The sequence below is a fragment of the Mesoplodon bidens genome (assembly GCF_964165515.1).
Source record: "Mesoplodon bidens genome assembly, chromosome: 14".
NCBI lineage: Eukaryota > Metazoa > Chordata > Mammalia > Artiodactyla > Ziphiidae > Mesoplodon > Mesoplodon bidens.
The window spans coordinates 82,103,785-82,129,959 of record NC_138170.1 but is presented as its reverse complement, the minus strand read 5'-3'; the positions used below and the strand labels follow the sequence as shown (position 1 = coordinate 82,129,959).

General features: G+C 45.5%; 1 protein-coding gene across 1 annotated transcript in view; it reads left to right on the top strand.

Moving 5' to 3' along the window:
• The window catches only part of GRHL1 (grainyhead like transcription factor 1), a 46,865-nt gene extending 21,034 nt beyond the window's left edge, over positions 1 to 25,831 (top strand). Inside the window, exons 9-16 of the mRNA XM_081254139.1 lie at positions 10,917 to 11,075; positions 15,342 to 15,429; positions 16,669 to 16,808; positions 17,891 to 17,928; positions 20,017 to 20,108; positions 20,446 to 20,531; positions 23,052 to 23,116; positions 24,296 to 25,831. Of these exons, the coding sequence (XP_081110265.1) occupies positions 10,917 to 11,075; positions 15,342 to 15,429; positions 16,669 to 16,808; positions 17,891 to 17,928; positions 20,017 to 20,108; positions 20,446 to 20,531; positions 23,052 to 23,116; positions 24,296 to 24,410 (783 nt within the window). The 3' untranslated portion in view covers positions 24,411 to 25,831. The remainder of the gene's footprint in view (positions 1 to 10,916; positions 11,076 to 15,341; positions 15,430 to 16,668; positions 16,809 to 17,890; positions 17,929 to 20,016; positions 20,109 to 20,445; positions 20,532 to 23,051; positions 23,117 to 24,295) is intronic.
• The last annotated feature ends 344 nt before the right edge of the window (positions 25,832 to 26,175 follow it).

Below are 26,175 nucleotides of genomic sequence, written 5' to 3'. Positions count from 1 at the left end.
TAGGGCTTCTGCTTTCAACTTAGCAGATCAGTTACATCCCAGGAATGAGGTTAGGAATGTGATCTCTTTATTTGACTAAGTTGAATTTTTTTTTTTTACTTTTTTTTTTTTTTTTTTTTTTTTGCAGTACGTGGGCCTCTCACTGTTGTGGCCTCTCCCGTTGAGGAGCACAGGCTCCAGATGCGCAGGCTCAGCGGCCATGGCTCATGGGCCCAGCCGCTCCGCGGCATGTGGGATCTTCCCAGACCAGGGCACGAACCCGTGTCCCCTGCATTGGCAGGCGGACTCTCAACCACTGCGCCACCAGGGAAGCCCTAAGTTGAATTTTAATACTAGAATGGGTTAGAATGATAAAGGCTCCCAGAGGCAGCGGGGATGGTGCCCGTGACGGCTGCCACTGTCTGACGGGGCCGAGCCATCTCTAAGTCCCTTGCGCGTTAGGAAGTCACAGAGGGACTTGGCTTGGCGTAGACTCCCCCACGTGATCTGGGGTACAGGACCTTGACCTCATGCCTCCTGAGCAACAAGGGACCTTCTGCTCACAGCCATTTTGGGGTCATTTTTTCCCCTACTTCACTGAACAGTTTTTCCGTTAGGTTCGTCTTCAAGCTTTCTGTGCTTCATTGTGTCATTGTGGTTTCAAGAGCACAGATTTGGAGCAGGAGGCGTGGGTCCTGGTTTTGCCTTTGTCATCTGTGTACCGTGTGTCTGTATCTTCAGAGCCTGAACTTCAGCCATAGTTGGACACTGTCTCTCTTGAATTAAAAGGTGTTGAGTAGCCAGATTCTGAACCATGTGATGCTCATGTTAAAGGTCAATGTTTCCAGGGAACACAGCAAGGATAAGTGCATTCTTGGGACATAAAACATTTTTCAGTTATCAGCTTTGTGAAGTGTCTTCCATAGTTAAATCAGTCCATTTTCCTTTTTCCTTTTCTTCCTTCTATTAGATCTTTTCTCTTTTCTTGCGTATATTTACCAAGCAGTTAGAACTCACTTGAACTATCTGAATGTGCACCGTAATACACGGTGCACACATGTAATTTTGACACAGGGGAATCAGGCACACTCTCAGCTCTGTAGGCTGACACTTTTCCAAAAGTCTGTTGTATATAATCTGACTTAAAAGAGCAAAACACCATTCTCCCTTGAAAACTTTTTTCAGTCATTATTGATCAATTTAACTCATGTCTAACATCCTTCCAGGAAATTCTCTGCAGGGTAGTTATCAGTTGCTCCTGTGTGGAAGGACTGGCTAGAAGTCATGCTGCAGAGAGTTGACTTTCTCAGCTGTACGTTCATTCATTCAGCAAATTATTCACTGTGCTTCTTTCTGCAGGCAATGAGGGAGGGAGTAAAAGACGATGCAAGCAGAAAGCCTGTCCTCAAAAGAGGTGACACTCTCTGAGTGATGATACAGGTCATAAGGGAGGTTTTAAAATGCTCTTTAGATTTCCAGGGCAAAGGGGTGCTTTCAGCTAAGGGAGTCAAAGGCTTTATGGAAGAGATGGCACTGGGCACCATGCTTTGAGAGATTGTAGCTGCAGAATATTTTTGCAAAGGCTATTTGATGGGCCCTTTTTTCTTCCTTATTTTTCCCCCACAGAGTAGCTGTTGTGAATTGAGGTGGAAACGAGGCACCTGGAACAGCTTACTTAGTCTGCAGAGGTGCTGTGACACACTGAGGCCCAGACATTGCAGTGCAGGAAGCAACACTGGGATTTGTCTGCTGCAGCACTCTAATTTTGCAAGAAAGTTGTAGATGTTACCACACCTGTCAATATGACACAAAGCTACAATGAAGGGATAACATGCTTAGTTATCAACTACAGACTGTTAGGTATACCTGTAGTTTCTGTAATGGAAAGATGGTCACTGTAGATAATGTTTTAAAGTATAAAAGTGAATAGATGCAGTAGAAAATTACCTCGTGGCTCCCTATGTGAATTTATCTCTGCCCTAGAACTTACCTGTCTGTCTCTATATATACATCAGTGAGCCTCTAAATTCCATAATCTTTTCCAAATTGAGGGGGTATATAGAGTCAGTTTAATTATTCATTCAACAGATATTTATTTAATGTCCAGTATGTATAAAGAGCTGCTTGGGGGCTTCCCTGGTGGCGCAGTGGTTGAGAGTCCGCCTGCCGATGCAGGGGACACGGGTTCGTACCCCAGTCCAGGAAGATCCCACATGCCACGGAGCGGCTGGGCCCGTGAGCCATGGACGCTGAGCCTGCGCGTCCGGAGCCTGTGCTCCGCAACGGGAGAGGCCACAACAGTGAGAGGCCCAAGTACCGCAAAAAAAAAAAAAAAAAAAAAAAAAGAGCTGCTTGGTATCCTAGGTTCTACCAAGATGACCTAGGTTGACCTAGGTGTTCAGATCTGCTTGGAGGACGGATGTGATCATAAATAACCTGTGAACTTGGGCAGCAAGTTACCTAACCTCTAAACTTCATCTGTGAAATGGGGTCAGAGCAGAACCAATTTCATAGGTTGTTTTGAGGGCCAAAGAGTCAGTACATTGCAGGAGTACAGTAAATGTAACTCAAAGATCATAGCAGCATGTAGTTTTATTTGGCTGGAGTTTATGAATTTGGGGTCATTCATTCAGTGGAAGTGTATTTCTTATTGGCCAGGCACTGCAAGGAGGCCTGGGGAATGTAAAGGTGGGTGGGACGTGGCCCAGTTCTCAAGAAATGCAAAATTTAGTGGAGAAGATTGCCACTCTATTACTTACAGTGATAAAAGTAAACACGAAGGAATAGAACTTACCTTGGAATAGGAAGATCAGAGAAGGTTCCTCAAGGGTGACACCTGAGTGAGTCATAACGGATAATAAGAACTAGCTGAGCATTCAGAGCCCAGAATGAGCCTATAAACTTGATGTGTGTGAGTACAGAGCTCAGATCGGGGCTGGACATCCAAGGCAAGTGGGCGGAGGGGAGGTAGGGACCAGATCCTGAAGGCCCTGTGGTGCCCTAGTGAGGACCTTGGACGTCTCCCTGTAAATCAGTTGTCTCAAACCCTTGGAGTCTGTGGACCAAGTATATTGGGGTTGGAATTTCTTTGCATTTTCAATTCAGTGATTAGACTTTTAAAATCACAAGTATATTCTGGTGCCAATTGCTGCCAGGAGGATGCAGTGCTAGTGTTTGTGCTTAGGTGTTAGGTTTGAGCTAGATAAAGGCCAGGTGAATTCTTAGGGTGCTGTGTGATCAAACATTATGTAGCTATTTGAATAGAGTCATATTTCTCAGACTAGGATTGGATATGTTTTTAGGGGTTGAGGAACTTTTTTTTCTCTTTTAAAAAGGATACATGTATTATTCACATCTGAGAGGTACTGCTCTCGGTGGTGGAAAATATGGCTGGAAAGGCGGATTGCATCACATACGGCATTTGACTGCTAAGGAATTTAGTCTATTACATAGGCAGTGGTGAGCCACTGAAAATTGTTGAGTAAGAATAAGTGATTAAGATTCTGTGGTGATACTGGTGTTTGGTGATTGCCTAATGTCAGGGAAGCAGTCTCTCTTTTTTCATTTCTTTTCCTGATTTGTAGCCATTTTACTGTTTAAAGGGCCCTCTCCTAGAGGCTGGAAGAAAGAAGGGTTAATTTATGTAAATTTACATTAGCTCTTTTTTTTTTGTCAAGTCTTTTCATTTGTTTTTTTGGCGGGGGGGGAGCACTGTTGTGTGTATTTAAAGTTTTGTGAGGATTTGAAGCTTGTTAAATTAAGATTCGGAGATAATAGCTGGATTTTTATATACCTGTGGTTTTTCTATCTCTCGTTACCAGCTTTTAACTCAGTCCCATTTAGTAGTAGCAGGCATTAGGAGAATACACAAAATATACTAAGCACTGGAAGAGATGTTTAAAATGGGTCACACGTAATTCCTGCCATCAAGGGGCTTAGAGCACTTATAATCACAGTGTGACAGAGTGACCAGGTGTTCAGTAGAGGTGACGGGGGTGTGGATACCAGGCCCTTGGCCTGAAATAGAAGCTCACAGTAGGGCCACAGGGTGCTGGGGGCAAGGCTACTTATCACAGTGTGATAGATAGTAAAACAGGGTTGTAATTCTTTTGGGGTAGTTAGGGAACCGCATCTCAGAGAAGTTCTATCAGTTGTTACTAGGTCTTTATTTATAAGAGAGATGTCAGTAGAGAATGGAATAAAAGTTACTTTAAATTGAGGGGCAGAGAAAATAAAGATCCCCAAAGTGTGTGTAAAAATTCCTGTAAAGGAGGTGTGAAACTAGAATGGGAGTTTGGAGCTGGGTTTTGGAAGGCCTTAAGAATTTGGGTCCCTTCTTTCAGACTCTGGAGAAGCACTGCAGCTTGTTAATGACTTAGTTGTCCCGGTCACTGAGGTGGCATTATGTGGCTGAACTCCTGTGACCTCTCACTCTTACGAGCATTACGCTTTGTTACTCTATTGTAGTGTAAAAATCAGAGCCCTTCAAATGAAAACTTTATCCCTTAAAAAAACTTAATTAAAAAGAAAACTTTATCCAAGCTGTCATAAGAGTGGTTCATATAATGTTCTTAGTGAATCTAAAGGTTCACATTTTGAAATTTTTTATTCCACTCATTGAGAAAACCATGTTATGGAAGTCAAAGGAAATGATTTTCACCATTTTAGAAGCAATGTTATAATAACGTGTAAAATTCCACCTAAATCTCTCAGTGGGAAAAAAAATTAAAACTATATTATTTGGCTCTCAGGTTCCTGTACAGGAATAATAATATAGAATGAGTATTACTGTTGTGGTAACTTTTTGAAAAGGAGCAGCCTTTTTGTTTATGAAAATTATCCTAGTGTATTTAAGTGAGTCAGTTTCATCATTTAGCTTCTGACTCACCTGCTTATAATTTTTGAAACTTCTTCCTGATGAATTCCAAGTGCTTTGTTAATGCTTTCTTTCTGTGAATTAGGTGGGTGAAAAATTATTTCTAGAATATCTCCCAACAAATGAAACTCACTTGTCAAAGCTCATACATCTGACTACTCCCTTTAGACTAGAGAGTCCATAAGTTTTCTGGAATTGTGCCTTGGTTTGTGGAATTGATGGTAAAGCCCCCAAAGAACAGGAGAGTTGGGGGTTTATAACATTTGATCTCAGTTGCTTTCACTCTACCGACTGGGAAATGAACTGCTGATTGTGACCTGTGTTTTGAGCAGATTAGTTCCCTGTGTCTTTCTTCTCCTTTTCTTTCCATTTGAGGAGTAACAGTGGACACAGCAGCTGGCTAGTGAACAGTATTGTGCAGCTGCCATAATGCTTCCTGGAAAAATCATCATGAATTAGTTCAAGATCTGATTTCTTGTTGGTTCTGTGCTTATAAACATTTGGAATGAAAATATCTATACAAGTTACTCCTTTGATAATGTAAATCTTTATTCTGTTGTTTTTTTCTCATTTTCAAACTGAGGTTTGAAAACAAGATTAAATCTTTTGAAAAATTCTAAGTGCATGAAAACAAAATTAAATTTTTTGAGAAGTTCTAAGTGCATGAATTCTCGGCCAAGAATGAGGAACTGTCTTAGAAAAATGGGCTGGACACTTAAAGAGGAATCTTGCTGAGCATCTTTCCACCTGTTTAGCAGGGTTTTTTGTGGTTAGTTTTTTTTTTCTCTCTAGTGATTTTAGATGGGAACATTAGTTGCTCATCTTTTGAGATTTATGTTCCAATTATTTGAATAAAATCAAACTTTTCCTCCAAATAAGTGGCAAGGAAGTATGAAAACAGAGAAAAGGTCATTACTTGAGTTCTTAAAGATCTTTATTTATGTCCTTCTAGAGAAGGAAGGTTGTGTATCTTTCAGCCTACTCTCAGACTTCAGAAATAGGGCGTTTTAAGTGTGTCTGTGTGTGTGTCTGTGTGTGTGCTGCACACATGCGTGTATTTTATAGAAGAGGAGCTGGATGTGCAATAATCCATCTTCCTTTTCACCTCTTTCCCACCTTCTGTAGGTGATATTGGAGTTTTTCTGTAATCTCATTATAGAAAATATTTCTCTGCACAATGAGTATGGTCTGAACATTTGTTTTATCCAGACTTGGGTGACTTGGCCTGTTGTCCAAGGCCAAGTCAAGGCCAAGTCACCCAAGGTAGAGCCCACCCCAGGTGTTAACGCTGTGAGGAACAGAACACATCCACCATGTTGCCGCCCCAGGACCCAGAGCACAGCTCTGCCTTGTGTTCCTGCACTTGCTCTCTCCCTGTTTTGGGTGCTGCTGATTAAAGATTGTCACCTTCCTAAATAAAGATTCACAGACACTGACTGAGCTTCTCCAGCAGAACTTAGTGTAGTCCGTCCACGAGCGTGGGCTGCATTGATCAAGAGTGTGGGTGTGTGGGTGAAGGTCACACTAAGGGGAAGTCCATAGCGGGTATCTTCTCAGGAGGTCACCTGCGGGGAACGTGGAAGTACTGAATTACAAAAAGAGAGGTGGTGCTTCCTCGCTGTTTTTACCACATTGTGATGTCGTAAGGATCAATTACTATCCCAGCAGCTTAGAGAATGGTGTGGCTCGGGGGGTCAGCAAACTGCAGCTCTCAGGCCCTGGCCAGCCAGGGGCCTGTTTATGTGAATAAAGATTTTTCAAGATATCGCTACCCGCATCTGTACACGTATCGTCTCTGGCGGCTTTCACACCGTTACTGCAGAGTTGGGTGGTCGCATGGGGCCCACAAAGGCGAAAACTCTTATCAGGCCCTTTTGCAGAAAAAGGTAACCCACTGCTGGTTTAGATAAATACGTGAAAGCCGCTTTAGGTGTCTGCATTGTACTTCTTGGTCGTGTTTGTTCACTGCACCCTCGGCATCTTCCTCCTCTTGCTAAAAACCTGTGAGCTGAGCGTGTGCTGTGTACCAGGCCCCAGGAACAGGAAGGGCTGCTTGCACGTTGTACCTGTCCTCCGTGGGCACGACGCCACCGGCCAGTCTCACGCCCGAACACACAGTTCATCCATACACGTCAATCCCCGTGAAAATCAAACGTCACATGAGGGATAAACATAAGAAGTAAAGTCTGACAGGTTTTTAATAGGTTTTTTTCTGGTCTCTGTCTTCTAAAGTAGGAGTTCTTGAGAATTTACACGACCTTATTGAATAGCAAAGTTGAGCAGATGCTTTCATCTGTATCTTTCCTTTGATTAAATGAATATTATTCTTATTTGATAGGGCTGTACCTCTGTAAAAAAATTTTTTTAATTAAAAACAACCTGATGGGATACATATAAATACATTTAAGCACATCGGAACTCTTTCAAGAAAGGAAACCACATATTGGGACTCGTTTTAATAACCTCAGAGTTTTGGAGCCAAAGGAGATCTTTTATCGCTCAAAGTGTGTAAGTACATAGAAGATTAATTACTTGACAGCAGTGGTTTTTATCCCGGCTGATCACGAGAATTACCCAGGGGGGACATAAGACAGTTCTCGAGCCCGAAACCCACCCCGGGCGTGGGAGCAGGAACTGTAGGCGTGCTCCCAGGCAGGATTATGCTCCGGCCACATTTCGAGAACCACTGCTTTGTAAGAGTCTTAATTTTATACAGGTAGCTAGTATGATAACTTTAAGTGGCAGCTTCACATGGTACTCTTAAAAGAACATGATTTGTAAAAAGTGATTGATCAACGTATTACACAAAATTATTGTCACTAGAAATACAGAGTAGGGATATAGGATTCATCGTCTTTCAGTGTAAATATGCTGGGACTGCAGTTGAAAGTCATCTAGAGATCGTTGTCTAATCCAAGCCTGTGTTTGACAGTGGGGGACCCTTGCCCACGTCACTGCACAGTTAGTGACAGAGCTGGGACCACAACTTAGGCGTTTTGATGTTCAGACCAAAGCCTTTCCTGTTGACCACGTTACCTCTTGCTAGAACATATATAAGGCATCTTGCACCCTTGCCAGCCTTTGGGTGAGGCTTAAACACGGCGTGCGTGTCCCCCTCGGGGCCAGCTGTCCCTGTGACTGTCAGCTTGTTCTTGTGCCACCCCCATTTTTCTCCTGCAGGGCTTCAGCCCACTGTTCTGTACCTCGTGTCCCTGGCCTAGATACCGCACAGCCCGTTCACTGTTTACTGGTATGTTTATGTGTTTATCTAGAGAAGGTGGCACTTTTTTAATGCTGAGTTAGGGACGCCGTACACTTTCTCTGACACATTTTTTTTTTAAATATACAAATCAATTTTACTGCAAAGTAAAGGAGCTGTTACAGTGGAGGATTACTGGACTGAATGTCAATATTATGACATAGTATGAGTGTGTTTCATGTTTGGTAATTGCAATCATTGTTGCTTTTGTTGTGGTCATCCATTTACAATGCTTGGTGTCAGTTTATTTGTCTCTCTCTTTTTTTTTTTGCAATAGTATTTTTTTTATTAGTTTCTGCTTTATAACAAAGTGAATCAGTCATACATATACATCTGTTCCCACATCCCTTCCCTCATGCATCTCCCTCCCTCCCACCCTCCGCATCCCACCCCTCCAGGCGGTCACAAAGCTCTCTGACACATTTAGAACACCGCCAGGTTTAGAAAGAGTTGATATGAAAATAGGAGAAGCATGTCCATAAGAAAGCAGTTGTAAGTGATCATGAATAAAAAGAAAGCAATTGTAAGTGATCATAACAGTGAGAGTAATGTCTTTCTGAAGGCTGCATGTTTATACTGATCCTGGGATCTGGCTCCTGCTTATTTTTCTGCTTTGAATAGAAACTTGACACTGGGAAGCAAGGGCAGGTTAGGTTTTAGGTTGGATTACCGTGAAATCTTCTTGTAAAGGGAACATCACTTTGGGTCAAAGACTTCCTGGAATTGTTGAGGGTAAAGTGTAACTTTCCCAGGCATCTGTTTTTGAGTTAGGAATCGAGCCGGGTGGCCTGGAATGATGGAGAAAATTTCAGATTTTCCATTTAGTTGTAAAATGAAAAATGTGGTGGTTTGGTTTACTTTATGTACTCAGTTGTTTGCGTGAACTATTGTCTTTCTGTCTGCCTTTCTGTTTGTCCTTTCATCTATTCCATAGACTATCTTTTTAACTTTGATTTATGGATTATATATGAAACGGTTTTTTAAAAACGTATAGGAAAAGATATAAAGTCAAAGCACTAAGTTTCTGTAGTGGATTTGAAATTCATGTGTGCCACTTTTGCCTACATATCTAGATTTATGTATTTAAAACATGAGAGCAATTTGCTTATTTGCTGAAAATTACTTAAATGAAAAGAAAAAATCATAGGTAAGATAAGGCAGTCCTAGATCAGGAACCGTGTCAAGTGGAGAAATGGACCCAGCCTGCTGAGTATTTACGATCTAGTCAGGGACATAAAACATACACATATAAAAATGGCAAACCATTCCAGGTAGTAAAGGAAAGCCAAGTGATTTGTCTATAGGATAAGCAGTTGGTTTGGGAAACAGAGGCAGCCAGGAGTGAAGGGGAAAGTCTTTTATGTGAATCCCAGCCCTTTGCTTTCTACCCTGGGGGCAGTTTAAAGGGTCTCTCCAGGCCTCACCTGTAAACAGAGGATAACAGGCCCTCCAGGCTGTGCTGAGGACACCACACCAGGCCGGTGTGTGAGGTGCATGCCCAGCACAGCTGTTGGCTCCGTGTCACAGAGCGGGCTGAATGCAGACAGTCTGGGAGCAGGGCCTTGAGGCGGACCTTTAGATGGAGAGCAGCAGAGAGGAGCTGTGGAGGGGACCGGCCTGCGACAGGAGGGGACAGGAGCAGGAGGAGGGACAAGGACAGAGGGGAGGCCGGGCCGCGCTGGAGGGCGGACAGGGCTGAGTGGAGGGGCGAGTGAGGGGCGACTTCTCATCAGTCTGTTGATTTGGACAAGTTGTCAGTCTTTTTAGGATGTTTTGGTCTCTTCCTACTTAAAAACAGTATATAGACGAGAGCAAGAATAGAAGCCCTGGTTCGACATTTTGCACAGCTTCTGGAGAGTGTTCTTTGTCCCGTGGCTATAATTCTCTTCTCCTTACCCCCTGTCCCCACTCCGTGCTCTCTTATCTTACCGTCTTACAGGGCTTCCCCCCTCTGCTAACGGACACGTCTCCCTCCCTCTCGGGTCTTGCTTCAGCCAGCCGCACCCCGCACGACGGTGGCGGGTCTCTTTTTGGTTGTTCGGGCTACAGAGTTGTCACCTCACGCAGGTCTGGCAGGAATCCAGAGTACGGGCCTAGGGTCTTTAAAATGCGCCAAGCGGTTTTGAGACCTGTAATGCCAATAATACCCACTGTGTGGTGCCCATGCATCAGAAATAAATTCTACAACTACAGCATTGACAGGGAGCTCAAAAACACCTGTGACCAGGTGTGTGGAGAGGTTAAAATCCAGGATCACAAATAGGGGGCGGGGCGGCGGGGGAGGGGGGTGGGGGGAACCGAGCGTGTTCGTGATCTGGACAAGGTTCACCTGGGTCTCTCTAAGGAACGGTTGCCTAAATTCCAGAATATTTGGACATAGATGTTACAGGTCATCCTAGGAGGTGGTATAGATATAAAGACAGGGGGATCCCCAAAGAGTTTGTTGCAAGCTCTAAAACAGCTGCAAAGAGAACGTATACCATTTGGAACATTCAAAAATGACATCAAGAAAGACAACCAGCCTCAGCCCCACCGTATGATACTAAATAAGTGTTGTGGGGGAGAATTGGCAGGGGGTCAAAGCTGCTGTCTGTTTTTTCCCTTTAAGGTCTGCATTCTTACGACCAACGGTGATTTTAAAGTAAACCCTTTGTTGCCTCTTTAAAAAATCTTTGAACCAAGAAGCTGAGCTCTCATTTAGAACATATTTGGACAGGTTCAGTGACATTACTGTTTTTACAAGCTGTGCAAAGGTTGACCGTCAGTGCCTGGTGCTTACAGAACCTTTTCTTCGCTTTGCAGGTTTTCATCTCCGTGAACTGCTTAAGCACAGATTTCTCATCTCAGAAAGGTGTGAAGGGGCTGCCTCTCAACATTCAGATCGACACCTATAGCTATAACAACCGCAGCAACAAGCCTGTGCATCGGGCGTACTGCCAGATAAAAGTCTTCTGTGACAAGGTAAGGCTGCCGACTCGGCAGGGACACTTAGAATACAGTGTGCAGGGGGCACCCTTCCTCACAGGACAAGACGAGGAGCTGTTTAAGTTCAATAAGAATGTATTGCTGATAATACAAGATAGCTTATTTTAAATAAGCAATGCATGTTTTAGCCGCGCAAAATCACATTATATAGGGGAGAAAAATAATCTCCTTTTGACTGAAAAACTGGAAGGGTCGATGAGCACATTTTGCCAGGCGTGTCTGATAGGGTGGCACACAGGGACTCATGCCAGCTGCAACCAATCCTTGGTGGCCCCTCAGCTTACGGGGACCTGCAGGCCATGGCTGCGGTGTTGGAGCTCTTCCTGAGCTCTGGGTCTGAGGACTCTGCGCGTGTGTTATCCCTGGCTCACCTCCCTCCAGGCTGTTTGGCAAGTGGTCAGCCAGCTCACTAAGGCAGGAGAAAATGAGCTGCAGATTGTTCTTGACAGCAGCAGGTAGGCAGGAGGAGAGAGCACAGGCCCAAATGATGTCAGTGTCATTTCTTTTCTCTGGTGTGACGCCCTTTTTTCTGGAGAAGAGATGTGCACTTTTGCCAGGTGCAGAGCGGGGGGCTCAGCTGGATTAAATCCAGAGAGAAGCTGTAGGCCCACGCTGGTTTGGGGTTTGGAGACAGTGGTATCCTCAAGAATGGGGCGGAGCCATCTGCTGAACTAAGATTGAAGAAGACTGACTTTTCCCACTCAGAAATATCGGGCTGTATTGCTTTTGCCAGTCTCCTCTTTTCATCCCATTAAAACCTCTCTGTTATTAAGATTTTTAGAAGGAAACTGGCAGTGTATTTGCCATCAGGGGTCTGGTATCCTGGCCTGTGTTCTGGGTGCACAGAGCAAGCATGCGGCCCTACGTGGATGAGCCTGAGGCCCTCCAGGCCCAGAGGACTCCCTCAAACACCCAGGCTCAGCGATGTTTACCAAGTACCGGCCACGTGCCTGATAATGTGCTAGGTGTGTTAGTTCTCTGCTGCTGTTAACAAATTACCACAAACTTAGTGGCTCAAAACTACACACATCCATCATCTTACGGTTCTGTAGGTCAGAAGTCTGACCCAAGCCTTACTGGGCTAAAATCAAGGTGTTGGAAGACTGATTCCTTTCTGGAGTCTCTAGGGGAGAACCTGTTTCCTTGCTTTTCTGCTTTCCAGAGGCCGCCCGCATTCCTTGGCTCATGGCCCCTTCCATCTTCAGAGCCGTCCTCACACGTGCTCCTCTGGCTCTCCTGCTGTTGTGGACCCTTGTGATTAGATTGGGCTCACGCAGGTGCCCCAGGATACTCTTCCTGTCTTAAAGTCAGCTGGGGAGCAGCCTCCTTCTCCTTTGCTGTGTAAGCTGACAGAGTCACAGGTTCTAGGGTTCAGACGTGGACAGCTCTGAGGGGCATTAGTCTACCCACCGCAGTGCTTTAACATGTGCTGCATTTTACAGATGACAAGTTACATCTGCTGTAGCGCAGGGATTTCTGACCTGAAGTCACATCTCTTTCCTTCATACCACATTCTTCTTTTTAGCCAAAAGACAAACTATTGCAATCTCCATGTTCTTTTTTTTTAAATCTAGGGAGAAATTAAAGTTTTTATCCGTTTAAAATTTTTTCTGACATCTGCTGTTTCATTTATTTGTTTGTTTGTTTGTTTGTTTGTTTTGGCTGCGTTGGATCTTTGTTGCTGCGCACGGGCTTTCTCTAGTTGCAGCAAGCGGGGGCTACTCTGCTTTGCGGTGCGCAGGCTTCTCATTGTGGTGGCTTCTCTTGTTGTGGAGCACGGAATCTAGGCACGCGGGCTTCAGTAGTTGCAGCATGCGGGCTCAGTAGTTGTAGCTGGCGGGCTCTGGAGCACAGGCTCAGTAGTTGTAGCGCACGGGCTTAGTTGCTCCGCGGCATGTGGGATCTTCCCGGGCCAGGGCTTGCACCCGTGTCCCCTGCACCGGCAGGCGGATTCTTAACCACTGTGCCACCAGGGAAGCCGTCCACTGGCTTTTGAACACGTGGCCTGAGGCTCCGGTAACTGTGTTCATGTCTAATTTCCGTGTCAGTTCTGGGTTGTTTCAGTGGTTTGATCGTCTTCCTCACTCTTGGTCTCCTGCCTCCCTGCATGCCTGGCATCTCACTGGACACCAGGCGTGTGAGTTTTACCTTGTTGGATGCTGGTTGTTTCTGTCATCCTGTGGATCTTCTTGAGCCTTGTCCTGAGATCTAGTGAAGTTCCTTGGAAACAGGCTGATCTCCCCAGGTCTCCCAGTTCCGGTCTGCTGGGCGGGTCTGGAGCAGTGCTCAGTGTCAGGCCGTTCTTCCCCACGGCTGAGGCGAGCTCTTCCTGACTCTTCTACCCAGTGCCCGTGAATTATCCGTTTTTCCAGTCTGATCGCTGGGATCAGGCACTGCTTCTGGCCCAGGCCTAGTCTTTTCAGATGTTTTCTGCTCCCCGGCTGCGGGTGGCTTCCTCACACCGTGCGCTCTCGGTGCTCTGCTGAGTGTGTGGGGCCCTCTGAAGACATCCAGGGTTCTTTCTCTCCCAGCTTTCCTCTTTGCCACTTTGCCTGCTGCCTTGACCTCTCTGCTTCGCCTCTGCCTTCTCATTCTGAGGAATCTGGCTCGTGGAGACCCCCAGACATCCCTCCCTGGGCCGCAGCCTGGAAACTCTGGAGGGTGCTCAGCACCTGGGGGTCTGGCCTCGCTGGTTTCCCGTTTCTAGGGAATTGCTCTTCTTTGTTGCCTGGCGGTGGCTGGGGCCTTCAGAATCCTTGTTTCATGCACTTTGCCATTCTGTCAGTTGTTTCTGAGCAGAGGGTAAATCTTGAGTGGAAGCAAAAGCCCCTTCTCATTCTTTGTAGATGTAGCTGATAAATAAGGAGGAAAGTGTCCTATTTTGTAAAACTTCGTTTTAGGGAATATAACTTACCATCTACATGAAGTTATTGTTAGACTGTCAGAAGGGCCTGAGAGATACCGACCAGCTCCCGTCGGCGACTCGAGGAGACGGGTGATCTCTGCCTGTCCTCCTCCGTCAGGGAGGCGATGTTTGCCTCAGTATCGCGTAGCAATGTTGATAAGCAGGTTGTATGTTTACTGGTACGTTAGTGGAGCAACACCTTCTAAAAGGCAGAAGGGGGTTTTGTATTCCGTATTTTAAAATGTGGTTTTGTTGTACAGTCGTGCTAAAATCAGTGGGATGACTTTTACTGCCTCTCTTTGCTATTAGGGAATTTATTTACAGAAAAGTCAGTCACCTTAAGTCAAGTAAGTTCATACCTGAATAACTTTGTCAAGAAATCTACGTCATCCAGAAAAAATGCCAGTGGGTCGAGCAAAACGACTAAAGGATAGTTTTGTTTTTATTGCACTTGCTTGCTTACTTTCAGGTCGTGCTTGTGACTAACAGGCCTGTGGGTTCCGCTGTGTGGCACTGCCGTCCTCTATGTGGTTGGAGCGCACGGTGTACATGTGTCCTCTTTGTAGGCCTGGGAGCATACTTTTTCTCTTTTAGGTGACTGCAGCTTTCTAGTTAAATGTTTGCTTTTCTGAGTCACAGTTGGTCCTCTCTGTCACTTAGTAGATGCCAAGTCCTTGGACAAAATCACAGTTTTCAGTGACCACATTGCCCATACAGGAAAGTACACTCAAAGCAGGGTTAACTTGTGTTTTTTCTTTCATTTTCTTGTTAATAGACAACAAGAAAAGTCACTTGTGTCTTTGAAGCCAGTGTGTGGTACATCAATGGATTTTCTTAACTTTCCATTTAACCTGGCCACGTCCATTGTCGAGGGGAATTTTGCTCTATTTGTTTTTTTTTTTTTTTTTTCTTTTTGCGGTATGCGGGCCTCTCACTGTTGTGGCCTCTCCCGTTGCGGAGCACAGGCTCCGGACGTGCAGGCTCAGCGGCCATGGCTCACGGGCCCAGCCGCTCCATGGCATGTGGGATCTTCCCGGACCGGGGCACGAACCCGTGTCCCCTGCATCGGCAGGCGGACTCTCAACCACTGCGCCACCAGGGAAGCCCCTATTTGTTTGTTTTTTAAATAAGTGTTTTCCTGTGATTTCATATAGTTAAAAATAGTTTTAAGAGTGGGCTTTTTGGAGGAAACTACTGTGATAAGCTTCATGAGTATAATAAGCAATGCAGCTCATTTCCAAAGAGGAGATATTTTCCCCCCATAGGTCAGGAGAAGAGTTAAATATTTTCAAGAGGATCAGATAAACAGAACCATGTCTTGTCTTCTCTTGACCTAGGGAGCTGAACGGAAAATCAGGGATGAAGAACGAAAACAAAGCAAAAGAAAAGGCAAGTGTACTGACCCCAGCTCCCAGTTGAATGCCTGTAAGTAGAAGTGTTTTCACCAAGCATTTTAGACCTTTTCCATTCAGAACAGTGACTTGAAGGTTTCAAGCAGAAGATAGAGTAGTGGATATTTTTTACTGCTGTGAGGTGGTAGCTTTGCTTCCTTTAACCAGGTACAAGGACAGATGAGGGCTGAACTAAGTCATTTTCTGGGGAACTGCAGGAAGGATTCCTGAGTTTCTCCAGAGTTCAGACGATTTTGGCTGTCAGTTCTGCTTCAGGTTGCTGGCTCCAGTCCTGAAAAATAACACACAGTCCGCCCGAATAGCTCATGATGAAATTGGAACTTGTCTAGGTTTTTAAGAAATAACACCCTTTGGAATTCATGTTGTCTTCATTCCAAATGAGTGTGGTGGTCTTATGTTGAGTATTCTGACATTTGCAGAATCTGTAGGGCTTCTGTTTGGACATGGCACTGGGAAAGCTTTTTTTCTTTTTCCCTTTTAATGTGACCAGCGTTCATGTTCACAAAATCCTGTAGCTTTCAGCTAAAAGGAAAAAAAAAAAAGCAAGCGGGCAGCGCTTCATCCACAGTATGTGGGCGGCCGCACCTGTTCTCTTCGTGGCTGGCGCCCAGCAGACGTGGCCTGAGTGCAACAGTCAGGGCTCTCTCGCTGGCGTCACGCTGCAGCCTCACGACGTCACTTCAGAGAGCAGCTAACTGGCTAGGAAAGCTCGTCAGTAGGCCCCGCAGGGTGGGGGATGATGGAGTCTGTAATTCGGTTAATAAGAGTTAGATAGTCATGCTGACTCTCAGCCTCCCTGAGGCTCGGTTCTGAAGATGAAGGTCTGAAGTTGGGGTTCGTGTTCTGAATTCAAGCGTACATCGCTGTAGGAACAAACTATCTAATGAGGAGAGCTAGGGTGAAATTACTTCCAAATTATGTTTATACAATCATAAGTTTTAGCCTTTCAGGCAGAAACTAAACATGCTTTGCCTCTGTTCTGGATCTTCTGGTTGTGTGTGTCTGTGTGTGCTTGAAGATGGCTTTTTCTCTCCTGATTTTAATAAGATGTGCAGTTGATTTTAGTGCAAATACAAACAACCTGTTCCTTCACATAACCTGCAATTTTTCTCAGTTCAGGCAGCGTGACCTGTATTCGATATTCTTCTACAATTTAAGTTTCTTAAACAGTGAGGAAAATGCTCTCTGGCCTGCATCCAGTCTGCGTATGTAAGCTGTTGACTGTGGTGTCCTCTTTTTTTTTTTTTTTAAGTTTCTGATGTCAAAGTACCACTGCTTCCCTCTCACAAACGAATGGATATCACGGTTTTCAAGCCCTTCATTGATCTCGACACGCAGCCCGTCCTCTTCATTCCTGACGTGCACTTCGCCAACCTTCAGCGGGGCGCTCACGTAGGTAACCAGGATCCCAGGGTGGCTGCAAGGAAGTGACACTCCACAGAAAGAAAGTCTTTGGCATCGTTCATGGCAAACAGAAGCCAAAACTTCGTGAGGTCAGGCCAGTGTTAGGTGTCAGCTCTTTGGAGTGTTCGGTTTGGGCAACATGATGTCCCTGCAGTCAAGTGTGTGTAAGCATTGTTGGTGGAACCACAGTGCAAGACCCGGCAAGTTAATTCTGTGTGAATTTATCTCTTTGTATCTTAGCTCATTTAAAGGATACTGGAATAGTAACAGAATTTGGAGTTTGAGTCTGTGATCCTGTGAATTTAACTTACATGGGTCTGGACAGGAGGGAAAAGCCAGATGAATGCCTGGGGTGGGATCCTTAATGGGGTAAAGAACATCTGAGGGCTCTCTCTACGGTTTAAGTTAGGGGATCATCATTGGCACATGTTCGGCTGTGTTTTGGCGACTAATGTGAAATTTAACAAATACGCAGTCAGCTTTGCTTGGAGCAGAAACTCAGTGGAGGTAGGACGTGGGTGGAGTGGAGCGTGCCTGCCGAGCTGAGCTCAGAGAAATACCCCAGAGACATCTGCCATGCGCTTTGTACACAGATTCCTACAGACAGATGAGTTTTCAGAATTCTGCAGGAAAGTCACTGCCAGCGTCTTCAGTTTCTAATGAGAAGCTTTGGGGTGAGCAGGGGTCAGCAGTCTTGTGCTGTTAAGGGTCAAATAATAAACATTGTAGGCTTTTGGGGGTCAGACGGTCTCTGTTGTGACCACTCAGCTGTGCCACTGTGGGGTCAGAAGCACCGTAAACGCTGCGCCATGAATGGGTGTGGCCGTGTGCCAACAATAAGCAGGCACGGGGCCAGGCTTGTCTCGTGGGCTGTAGTTTGCCAACCCCTGAGTTAGAGGAGTTCAAGACATCCCCAAGAATCTGGGCATTGAAAAATAAGGCTAGAGGATTTTGTATGAGATTGGTCACATTCAAAATTATTTTCATTTTAGGAATAATTCATTTAAGGTCTAAAGTATTTTAGCATATTCTTGAAAAGCAACCTTTTTTTTTTTTTTTTTTGGTCTTAGGTCCTTCCCATTGCCTCAGAAGAATTGGAGGGTGAAGGGTAAGATTTATGTTTTGTTTTAGCAAATTCTTTTTATTTTGAAACAATCTCAAACGTATAGAATAATTATACTACAAAGAACGCATTTTTTCCTGAGCCATTTGAGAGTAAGTTGCGGACCCAGGGACCCATCCACCATTCCTAAATACTTTGGTGTGTGTTTCCACAAATGAGGATGTTCTGCTGCGTAAAGAAGTCAGGATATTGACATTGAGACCTTAGTACCGGCCGGTCCATGTTCCCATCCAGGCTTTGCCAGTTGTTCCAGTGATACCCTTTATGGCAAGGAAAGGTCCAGTTCAGACTCCCACAGTGTACTTAGTTGTCCTGTCTCCTTAATCTCCTTCAATCTGGAATGGCCTCAGTCTCTCCTTGACTTTCCTGAGCTGATACTTCTGAAGGTTACAGACCCGTTGTTTTGTACGACATCCCTCTGTCTGGGTCTGTCCTTCGTTTCTTCTTGGTCGGGGTAGATGGTGCGTCTTGGCGGGAACGTCACAGACAAGGCCCTGCTCTCAGTGTGTCCTGTCGGGGGCACACGCTTTCAGTGCACCCCGCGGCTGGTGACGTTTGCTCTGATCGCTTGATTCAGGCGGTGTCTACCAGGCTTCTCACTGTGGAGTTACTCTTCTCCTTTTGTAGTAAGTGTTTTGAGGGGAGGTGCTTTGTAGCTTTGTAAATATCTCATTCCTTGCCCCACTTTTCATTTCTTCATTTACATGTTTATATCAGTATGGACTCGCGGTTTCTGCTCACATTATCCGGGGGCCACGGGGTCCCTCAAGCTTGCTCCTGGATCCCTTTGACACGACCCTCCTGTCCTCACTGCTCGAGCACTTCCTCACTTGCAGACAGAGTGTGTTCCAGGTACTTGCGTTTTCCCTTCTCCGGCCCTCAAGTCAGCCTCTTCTCTAAGAAACCCTGGTTCCTTGTGGAGACTGGGCTTTAGAAACCCAGAGGAGGCCTCTGGGTGTGCTTGTTGCTGTTGAGGTGTTGCTGCTCCCCGCACTTGGGGGCACCCTCCTTGGCCCACACCAGCAGCCCTCCCGCTCAGCACTCTACCGTGTTGAGGGTCCAGTCCCCCTCTCTGGGCCACCCTGGCTCCCCGTGCCCACCCGAATTGGCCACAGGCCTTCTCTCTGCCTCTTTAACTCATTGTGTTCTCAGACGTAAATCCTGCAGGTGCTTTCGTTGGAGGCCTGTTATGTGCTGGAAGCTGAGACGGAGGATTTTAAGGGCCTATTCTTGAAGTGATGACTCTACTCAGAAGCAAAGCACTTAGTTCATTTTCAGTTTGTTTTGCTATTTTCTTGCTCACCTACTCTGAACCTCACAACATCGAACACCGCGTAACTTGTGACTTTGAAAGCCAGTCACTCTGATCTTTTCACTTCTTTCTCCAAACATACTGTAAACATTTCCCCTTTTTATTTCCGCTGACACTGCTGTATTTTAACCCTTTGGAGTTCTATGCTACCGTCTCCAAAGTCCTCCAACCGGTTCTTCTGCTTGTACGTCCTGGAGTCCCCTCCGATCTCTACCACACACTGATTACAGCATTCTTGTCTCACAGAACTTTCAGATTCCCTGATAACTGCAACATAAAATCTAGAATTCCTCAGAGCTGAATGATCAAGATTTTCCAGATTAGATTTATCTTCTTCTGGAACATTCTGTTTCAGCCAGCCTGGCTTTGCATTTTCCTGCTCACACTTCCTCCCTTTTTTGACACACCCTCTCCTCTGTTACCACCTTCCTGTACGTCTCAGACCCCACCTCCTTCATAAGTGTTTTCCTGAAAAGAAACTGCGTTCCCGCACCGGCAGCTTGAGCTGTGTTAAGAGCAGCCGGGGTGTCTGGCAGGTGCCTGAGTGTAGTCCCAGCTCTGCCATTCCGTAGTGCTAGCCTGGTTCACTTGGCATCTTTCCTTGGGCCTCAGATTTTCATCCACGAAATAAGGAAGCTGGACCAGGTAGGGAACGAAGGTCATTTTAAATCTAAGATTCAGCGATACACCCCCAGACTCCTTTTGTTTCTGCAAGTGATTTAAGGTGAAGTCACTAATTGCATACTTCGGATCACCTGCAGGTCTAACTTGAAAAGGGGGCCTTATGGCTCAGAAGACGATTTTGTGATCCCTCCTCCCGCTAAGCTGAGCCGGATAGAAGAACCAAAGCGAGGTGTGTTGGTTTACATTTCCTAGTGGGAGTTTTCAGTGGGAAGTGAGCTCTGAATTTGTCAAAAGCATACATTGCTCAAACAAATCTCATCAGTGTTGACCTCCTTGAGTGTTCCTCCATCAGACCAGCTCCTGGCTTGAGCCGGGACTTCCAGCAGAGTTAAAAGAAGCTGAAAGCTGCGTTCCTTAAGACAGATTTTATATCGGTTCATGTTTGCTGTCCTTGATGTGGACGTCTCCTTTTATTTTAACCAATGCCCACGGTCTTTTTTCTTATTTTGCTCCTGTCAATGAAGTGTGTTTTTCTTTTTCCCTCCTTATTTCCGATTGGGGGTCAGTGCTGCTCTATGTGCGAAAGGAGTCGGAAGAAGTCTTCGATGCCCTGATGCTCAAGACTCCGTCTTTGAAAGGCCTGATGGAAGCTGTAAGTAAGAGGAACTCTGTGGTCCTCTTTAAAAAGTAAAAACAAACTTACATAGAATTTGATTGGAACAAATCTTACCAGACCATCTGGATTTGTGTGTGGTACTGAAGCCTTTCCTGAGTCCCAGCGCCCTGGCTGTGGCCGCAGCACGTGCCACGTTTTTCCCCACGTCCCAGGGTCCTCAGCGGCTGCAGGGCTGTCCCCACCTCCGACCGCTGCACCCAGTGCACTGGTTGGTAGATAGTAATCACTCAGCCATGTCTGATCCTCTGAATTGAGTGAATTTGTGATGACCTATGGAATAGTTTAATCTTCATAGACTTGGTTAAAGGGAGATTGCCACTTAAACTACTTAGAAGCCGGCAAAAGTTAATTCTAGTGAATAAAATCTTACAAACTTCACGCATAAAACAGTGGCTCCTGGGTCTGCCTTTGAAACTCCTGATCTGGGGCCTGACCGAACTTGTGTCGAGATCTTACTCAGAGCCTGTTCATGAAAATGTAGACGTGTGACCAGAGACGACCACACCCCTCCTGCAGGATCTCAGCAAAGGGCCCACAGCAAACTGACCCCAGCCTGCCCTTAAGACATCAGAGAGAGATGTGAGAAGGGTGCCATGCTGATGTGAGAAGCGTGCCATGCTGATTTTGGCTTTGCCCCAGGGGGAAATTCAGGGAATCAGCACTGTGTCTTGATATTTATCAACCTCGGCCCCCTGTAAACCATCGGGATCTTTGAGCTCAAAGCACGCCCATAACTGGGCTGGAGATAGGTTTCTCCCGCCGCCCCCCCCCAACCCCTGACTACTGCAGTGTGTTGGATTCATTTAAGAAACATTTGTTAAGGGCCTGCTTTGTGCCAGGCACCGTTCTGGGCCCTGGAGTTAGAAGGGTACGTGACAGTGCCAAATGGAGCTTAGATTCTAGTTAGGAAGACAGAGACAATGATGTAAACGAAGACATTACTGTGTAATCTGCCAGGTACTGATAAATGCGATGGAGAAAACTAAAGCAGGGCAGCGGGACAGAGGCTGGGGGCGCTATCGCTCAGCCCCTCAGGGAGCTCGGCGTTCACAGCGGCTCTTAGCCCGTGCCTGCCACCCGTAGCCCTCTGCTTCCTGCGATTTCTCCTGGGTCCCTCTGGCTTACCTTGTCTTCTGACGGCCCTTCTTAAGAATCACACAAACTCTTGATTATGGGGAGAGGAGAATAGGAAAAAGAGACTGACTATGCCGAATATACCTTGTTCACAGCTCACGAGGAATTCATTACAGTCTTCCATCTCCTGGGCGGGGATCACATAAATATACAAAGAATTACTCTCCAGTGGTACAGAAAAGAAATGAACTTGTTTGTATGATGGGAGCTTGGATTTGGTTTGAAATGTATGTTTTTGTTAGATTGAAAGTGATCTGAAGGTTGGTCTTCTGCGGCCCCATTTTCAGGGCCCCCTGGAGCTGTGCTCTTCGGATTGAGGCTGGGTGGGCAGTGACCCCAGTGTGGGAGTGGTCTGGACAGCAGTGCAGATAAAGCGTTTGATCTCAACTGAATCAGCTGTTTGTCCTGTAGTAATCCATCCCCTTCATGTACAGATTGCACCTGTGCCCTGAGAGGAAAACCCCCAAAGTTTGTACCGTACTGATTTCATCACACTGTGTGGACCGCCCATTGGTCATGAAGGGAGGAGGGGCCACACCTTGGCCGGAGCCTCGCTGCCCTCTGGAGAGGCTCTGGGCAGCCCTGGCAGAGGTGCAGGCCTTGCTGTGATCAGGGCCTTGGTGTTCCTTCTGGGCTGTGGGATGTTAAATTGTTTCTTTCCTTCTCATAATTCTGTACCCCAAATGAACTCCTGCTTTTGCTGGACACGTTTTAATCCCACAGCAGTCCTGGGGTGGGCGAGGTGAGATAAAGAGGAGGCTGAGGGTTAGAAAGGTCACCTGCCAGTGGAAGGTGAGTCAGAACCGATCCCGCTTAGGTGTGTCTGACTCCAAAGCGAGGGCTTTGTGTGCTGCTTAAAGTACCTGTGACAAGATGGATGTGTGTCACTGTACGCTTGTCAAAACCCATGGACGTACAGCTCAGAGAGGGAACCCGAGTGGATGGTGGACTTCAGTTCCTAATGGCGACTGAGTCGCCACAGTGTCGGCTCAACCACACACAACCACGTGCAGCTAGCTCACTGGTGTGGGGGGCAGTGAGCAGCTCTGTACTTTACGCTCCGTTTCTCTAGAAATGTCAAACTGCTCTGTGAGGTATTAATTTAAAAAAAACTGTGGCCATATAATAGACTTACGACATCTGTAATCTCGCGAGAAATAACAAACACCTGATTCCAGCTTTCTCCAAAGGCATATAACACCCCTCCCCAGGATACAGACGGGCTCTCATCTGGGTCTTTGCATGTGCATTTGGGAGAAATGGAAAGTCGAGTGTCTGTACCACTATATTAATATATATATTGTTTGTTTGTTCAAGCCATGAAAACAGCATTTTGCGATTATTTTTCTTTTACTCTTTCAGATCTCAGACAAATATGATGTTCCCCAAGACAAGATTGGGAAAATATTCAAGAAGTGTAAAAAAGGGTGAGCAGTGACTGGCGTACTTAGTACCTCTAAATAGTGCTCATATTTTACAGCATTCATGTTATTCACGTGCATTTGTGCCCGGTCAAGAACCAGTTATAGAAGCATTGATGCAAGAATGTATTTTTTCTTACTAAATTATCCCATAAAGTTGATTTACTTTTCCAGGACATTTTTGTGGGTTTTTTTCAAGTAGAGTCTTTGTTCTTCCCATGCTTGGCTGCAGTGCAGTGGCTCCAAATTCCAGAACACGTGATGAAATTTACTAAGGATGACAACAATCGCTACGCCATTTATTGAGCCCTGTCGTGAGTCAGGCACTGGACTGGGCACTTCGTGTGTTATTTAATTCTCATGTTACCCTAAGACAGGTGCTACTACTCATAGTTTTTAGACGAGGCAGCCGAGGCCCAGAGAGCCTGAGAGGCTTGTCCAAGAGCAGGTGGTGAGTTAGTGCCGAGGCCGTGACTCAAGCTCTGTTTTGACCGACTGCAAAACCTTTGCCCTTCCCACTCCATCCTCCTGCCCTTGATCATGTTTTCAATCGCAGAATATTGCTTCTTTGTCCAGAAGTTAATATTTTTAGTATTGTTTTACTTAAGCGTCTGTGCTGTTTGGCATGCGTAAGCAGGGTATAGAATAAGAATTTTTTGGCTTAATTCTAAAGCACATGGAATTTCCTAGATGGGCCTAGTGGGAACGGTTGGACTTGATAGTGGGTCAGCTAAACTTTGAGGGTAATTAAGTGAAAGGGAAGATGACCTGTCAGGGAGCTCTGGCTTCAGATCATGTAGGTTAACCTTACTGATGTGCTTTCGAAAGCTGGACCAGTGAAGTGCTCCTCTGTAGACTTACTTTGTTCATTATAATAAATGCTGTTTATTGAATGATTACTACATGCTGAAATAATAACAATAACAAGGCTGGTGTGTTTTCTCTAGCACATGCCCTGCATGGTAAGTGTTTCACCTGAGTCCCTCGTTTAATCCCTACCATAATCTTACAAGGTGGGCACTGCTGTTATACTCATTTCGTAGATATGGAAATGGAGGCATGGGGAGGTTTCAGCAGTTTGCCTCCCGCCTCCTAGCCAGTAAGCGGCAGAGCTGACGGTGACGGCCGGGCCTGACGGCAGAGCGGGCAGGACTGAGCGGGTCTGTCTTGGCCCCCCCCTTGCAGGATCCTGGTGAACATGGACGACAACATCGTGAAGCATTACTCCAACGAAGACACCTTCCAGCTGCAGATGGAAGAGGCCGGGGGGCTGTACAAACTCACGCTCACCGAGATCTGAGGGCGCCCTGGCCCACGACTCCCAGCGAGCTCAGGGAAGCTGTCACGTGGGCCTTTGGGTTGGCAAGCCGTAGGTTCCCCGGTCAGCCACCTTCCAAATGTGGGTGGATGTCAGTGGAAGGGGTTCCTTTCCAGTTGGAGATGGTGCCGCATTTGGCTTGGAGATAGCATTGACTATATTGCATTGGCGTTTTTCAGATGACAGAGAAAGCATGTACCACGATGTTTGAATTTTCTGATATAAATACTTAGCATTAAAAGTGAAAACTTTGTTCCAAGATTTACTAGATTACCTGGGAACCTTAAGGTATCTGCTACGTTATTTATAAAAATATTGTCTCTTCAGTGCTAGTGGGCCTGCTCACTAGTGCACGTCAGACTTGGCGTAACTATGACTGTCTCAGGTTATGGGCACGGCACCCCAGGAGGACCAGGTGCGCCCTTTCTCCCTCGGCCTCTCATTCCCCAGTAAATGTTTACTCCAATAGGGCAAGTTACCGAAGTCTTCCTTTGCAACTCTCTTGAACATATCAACTGCCTCTCTCATGAAGAACTTAAACGGTTACAGTGTGCGTCCATCAAAGCTAAAGCTGCGTGTATGTAAGTGCAATACGTCTTGAAGGCCCGTGTCTGTAAATGTGTACATACCTGTCTTATATAAATAGATAATATATACATGTGGTGTCCGTGTACATATAGTGAAGAGATGTGATAAGGGCTACCTTAAAGACTTTCTTGAGACAAGAGGATAAGTTATTTTCGATCACCTACACCCAGCAGATAGCATACTGCGCTTAGTGGAACCCACTCCGACGCTTTCTTTGCGTTTTCCCAAACACAGCAGTCATTCGGTAGCATAGCAAAACCTTCCCAAACGACAGAGATTCTGTTTGCGCTTGCAAATGTTATTATGTGGATGTCAGCACTGATTAACAAATGAAGTAAAGGAAAAAACACTGCTGCAGCTCATGACTGCTGTGTCTGCTAGTTATCAGTCAGGTGGACCTGACAGAGGGAATAAACACAGTAATCGGAACACGTACTGTGGTTACTGTGAACCGGGACACAACTCAAGACGGAGTTCTTCCTGATCTTCCTGTTAGGAGAAATGACTTCTGTTTTATCATGTTCCAGAACCTTCAAGCTTTGGTTGTCTAGTATGCTAACAGTCCTAGAAAGCATTCATGAATTTATGAGACTGTGTTACTATGGCAGGGGAACATTTTGTACGCAAGTTGAAATACATAAAAATCCTAAAAAATGTAATTTTGTAATGGAACTAAAATCGCAGGTACCTTTAGGCTCAGGGAGGTAGGTTATTTGTATAAGTAGGGTTGATAGTTACATTCTTATATTAAAATATTCTAATGAAGTATGTGAACTAAATTGCTGGTTTTCTAAGATAAGATATTATGGGACACGGGTCATATAAACAATATTTTATATTTTGTTTTATGGGATCGATTTTGTCTTGTTTTTAATTGTACAATTGAAGATGTATGTTAAACCAAAGGGATTAAATTTTATATGTCTATTTCGTAATATGTCATTTCCTGTTATTCAGTTTGACTTTTTCCTTTCATTAGTCAGTAAAGCAAAATCTGAGATCTTAAAATAGTAGAGCTGAAAAGAATCACCTTAGCATTTTCTCCTTATTTCCCAACATGTATATTTGGGTCTCTTCCTTCCTCTTAATTTTTCCTTAGACGGGTCTGAAATGATCCGAGTAATTGTTAACTGAGGGGGCCCTGAATTAGTTTTCAACT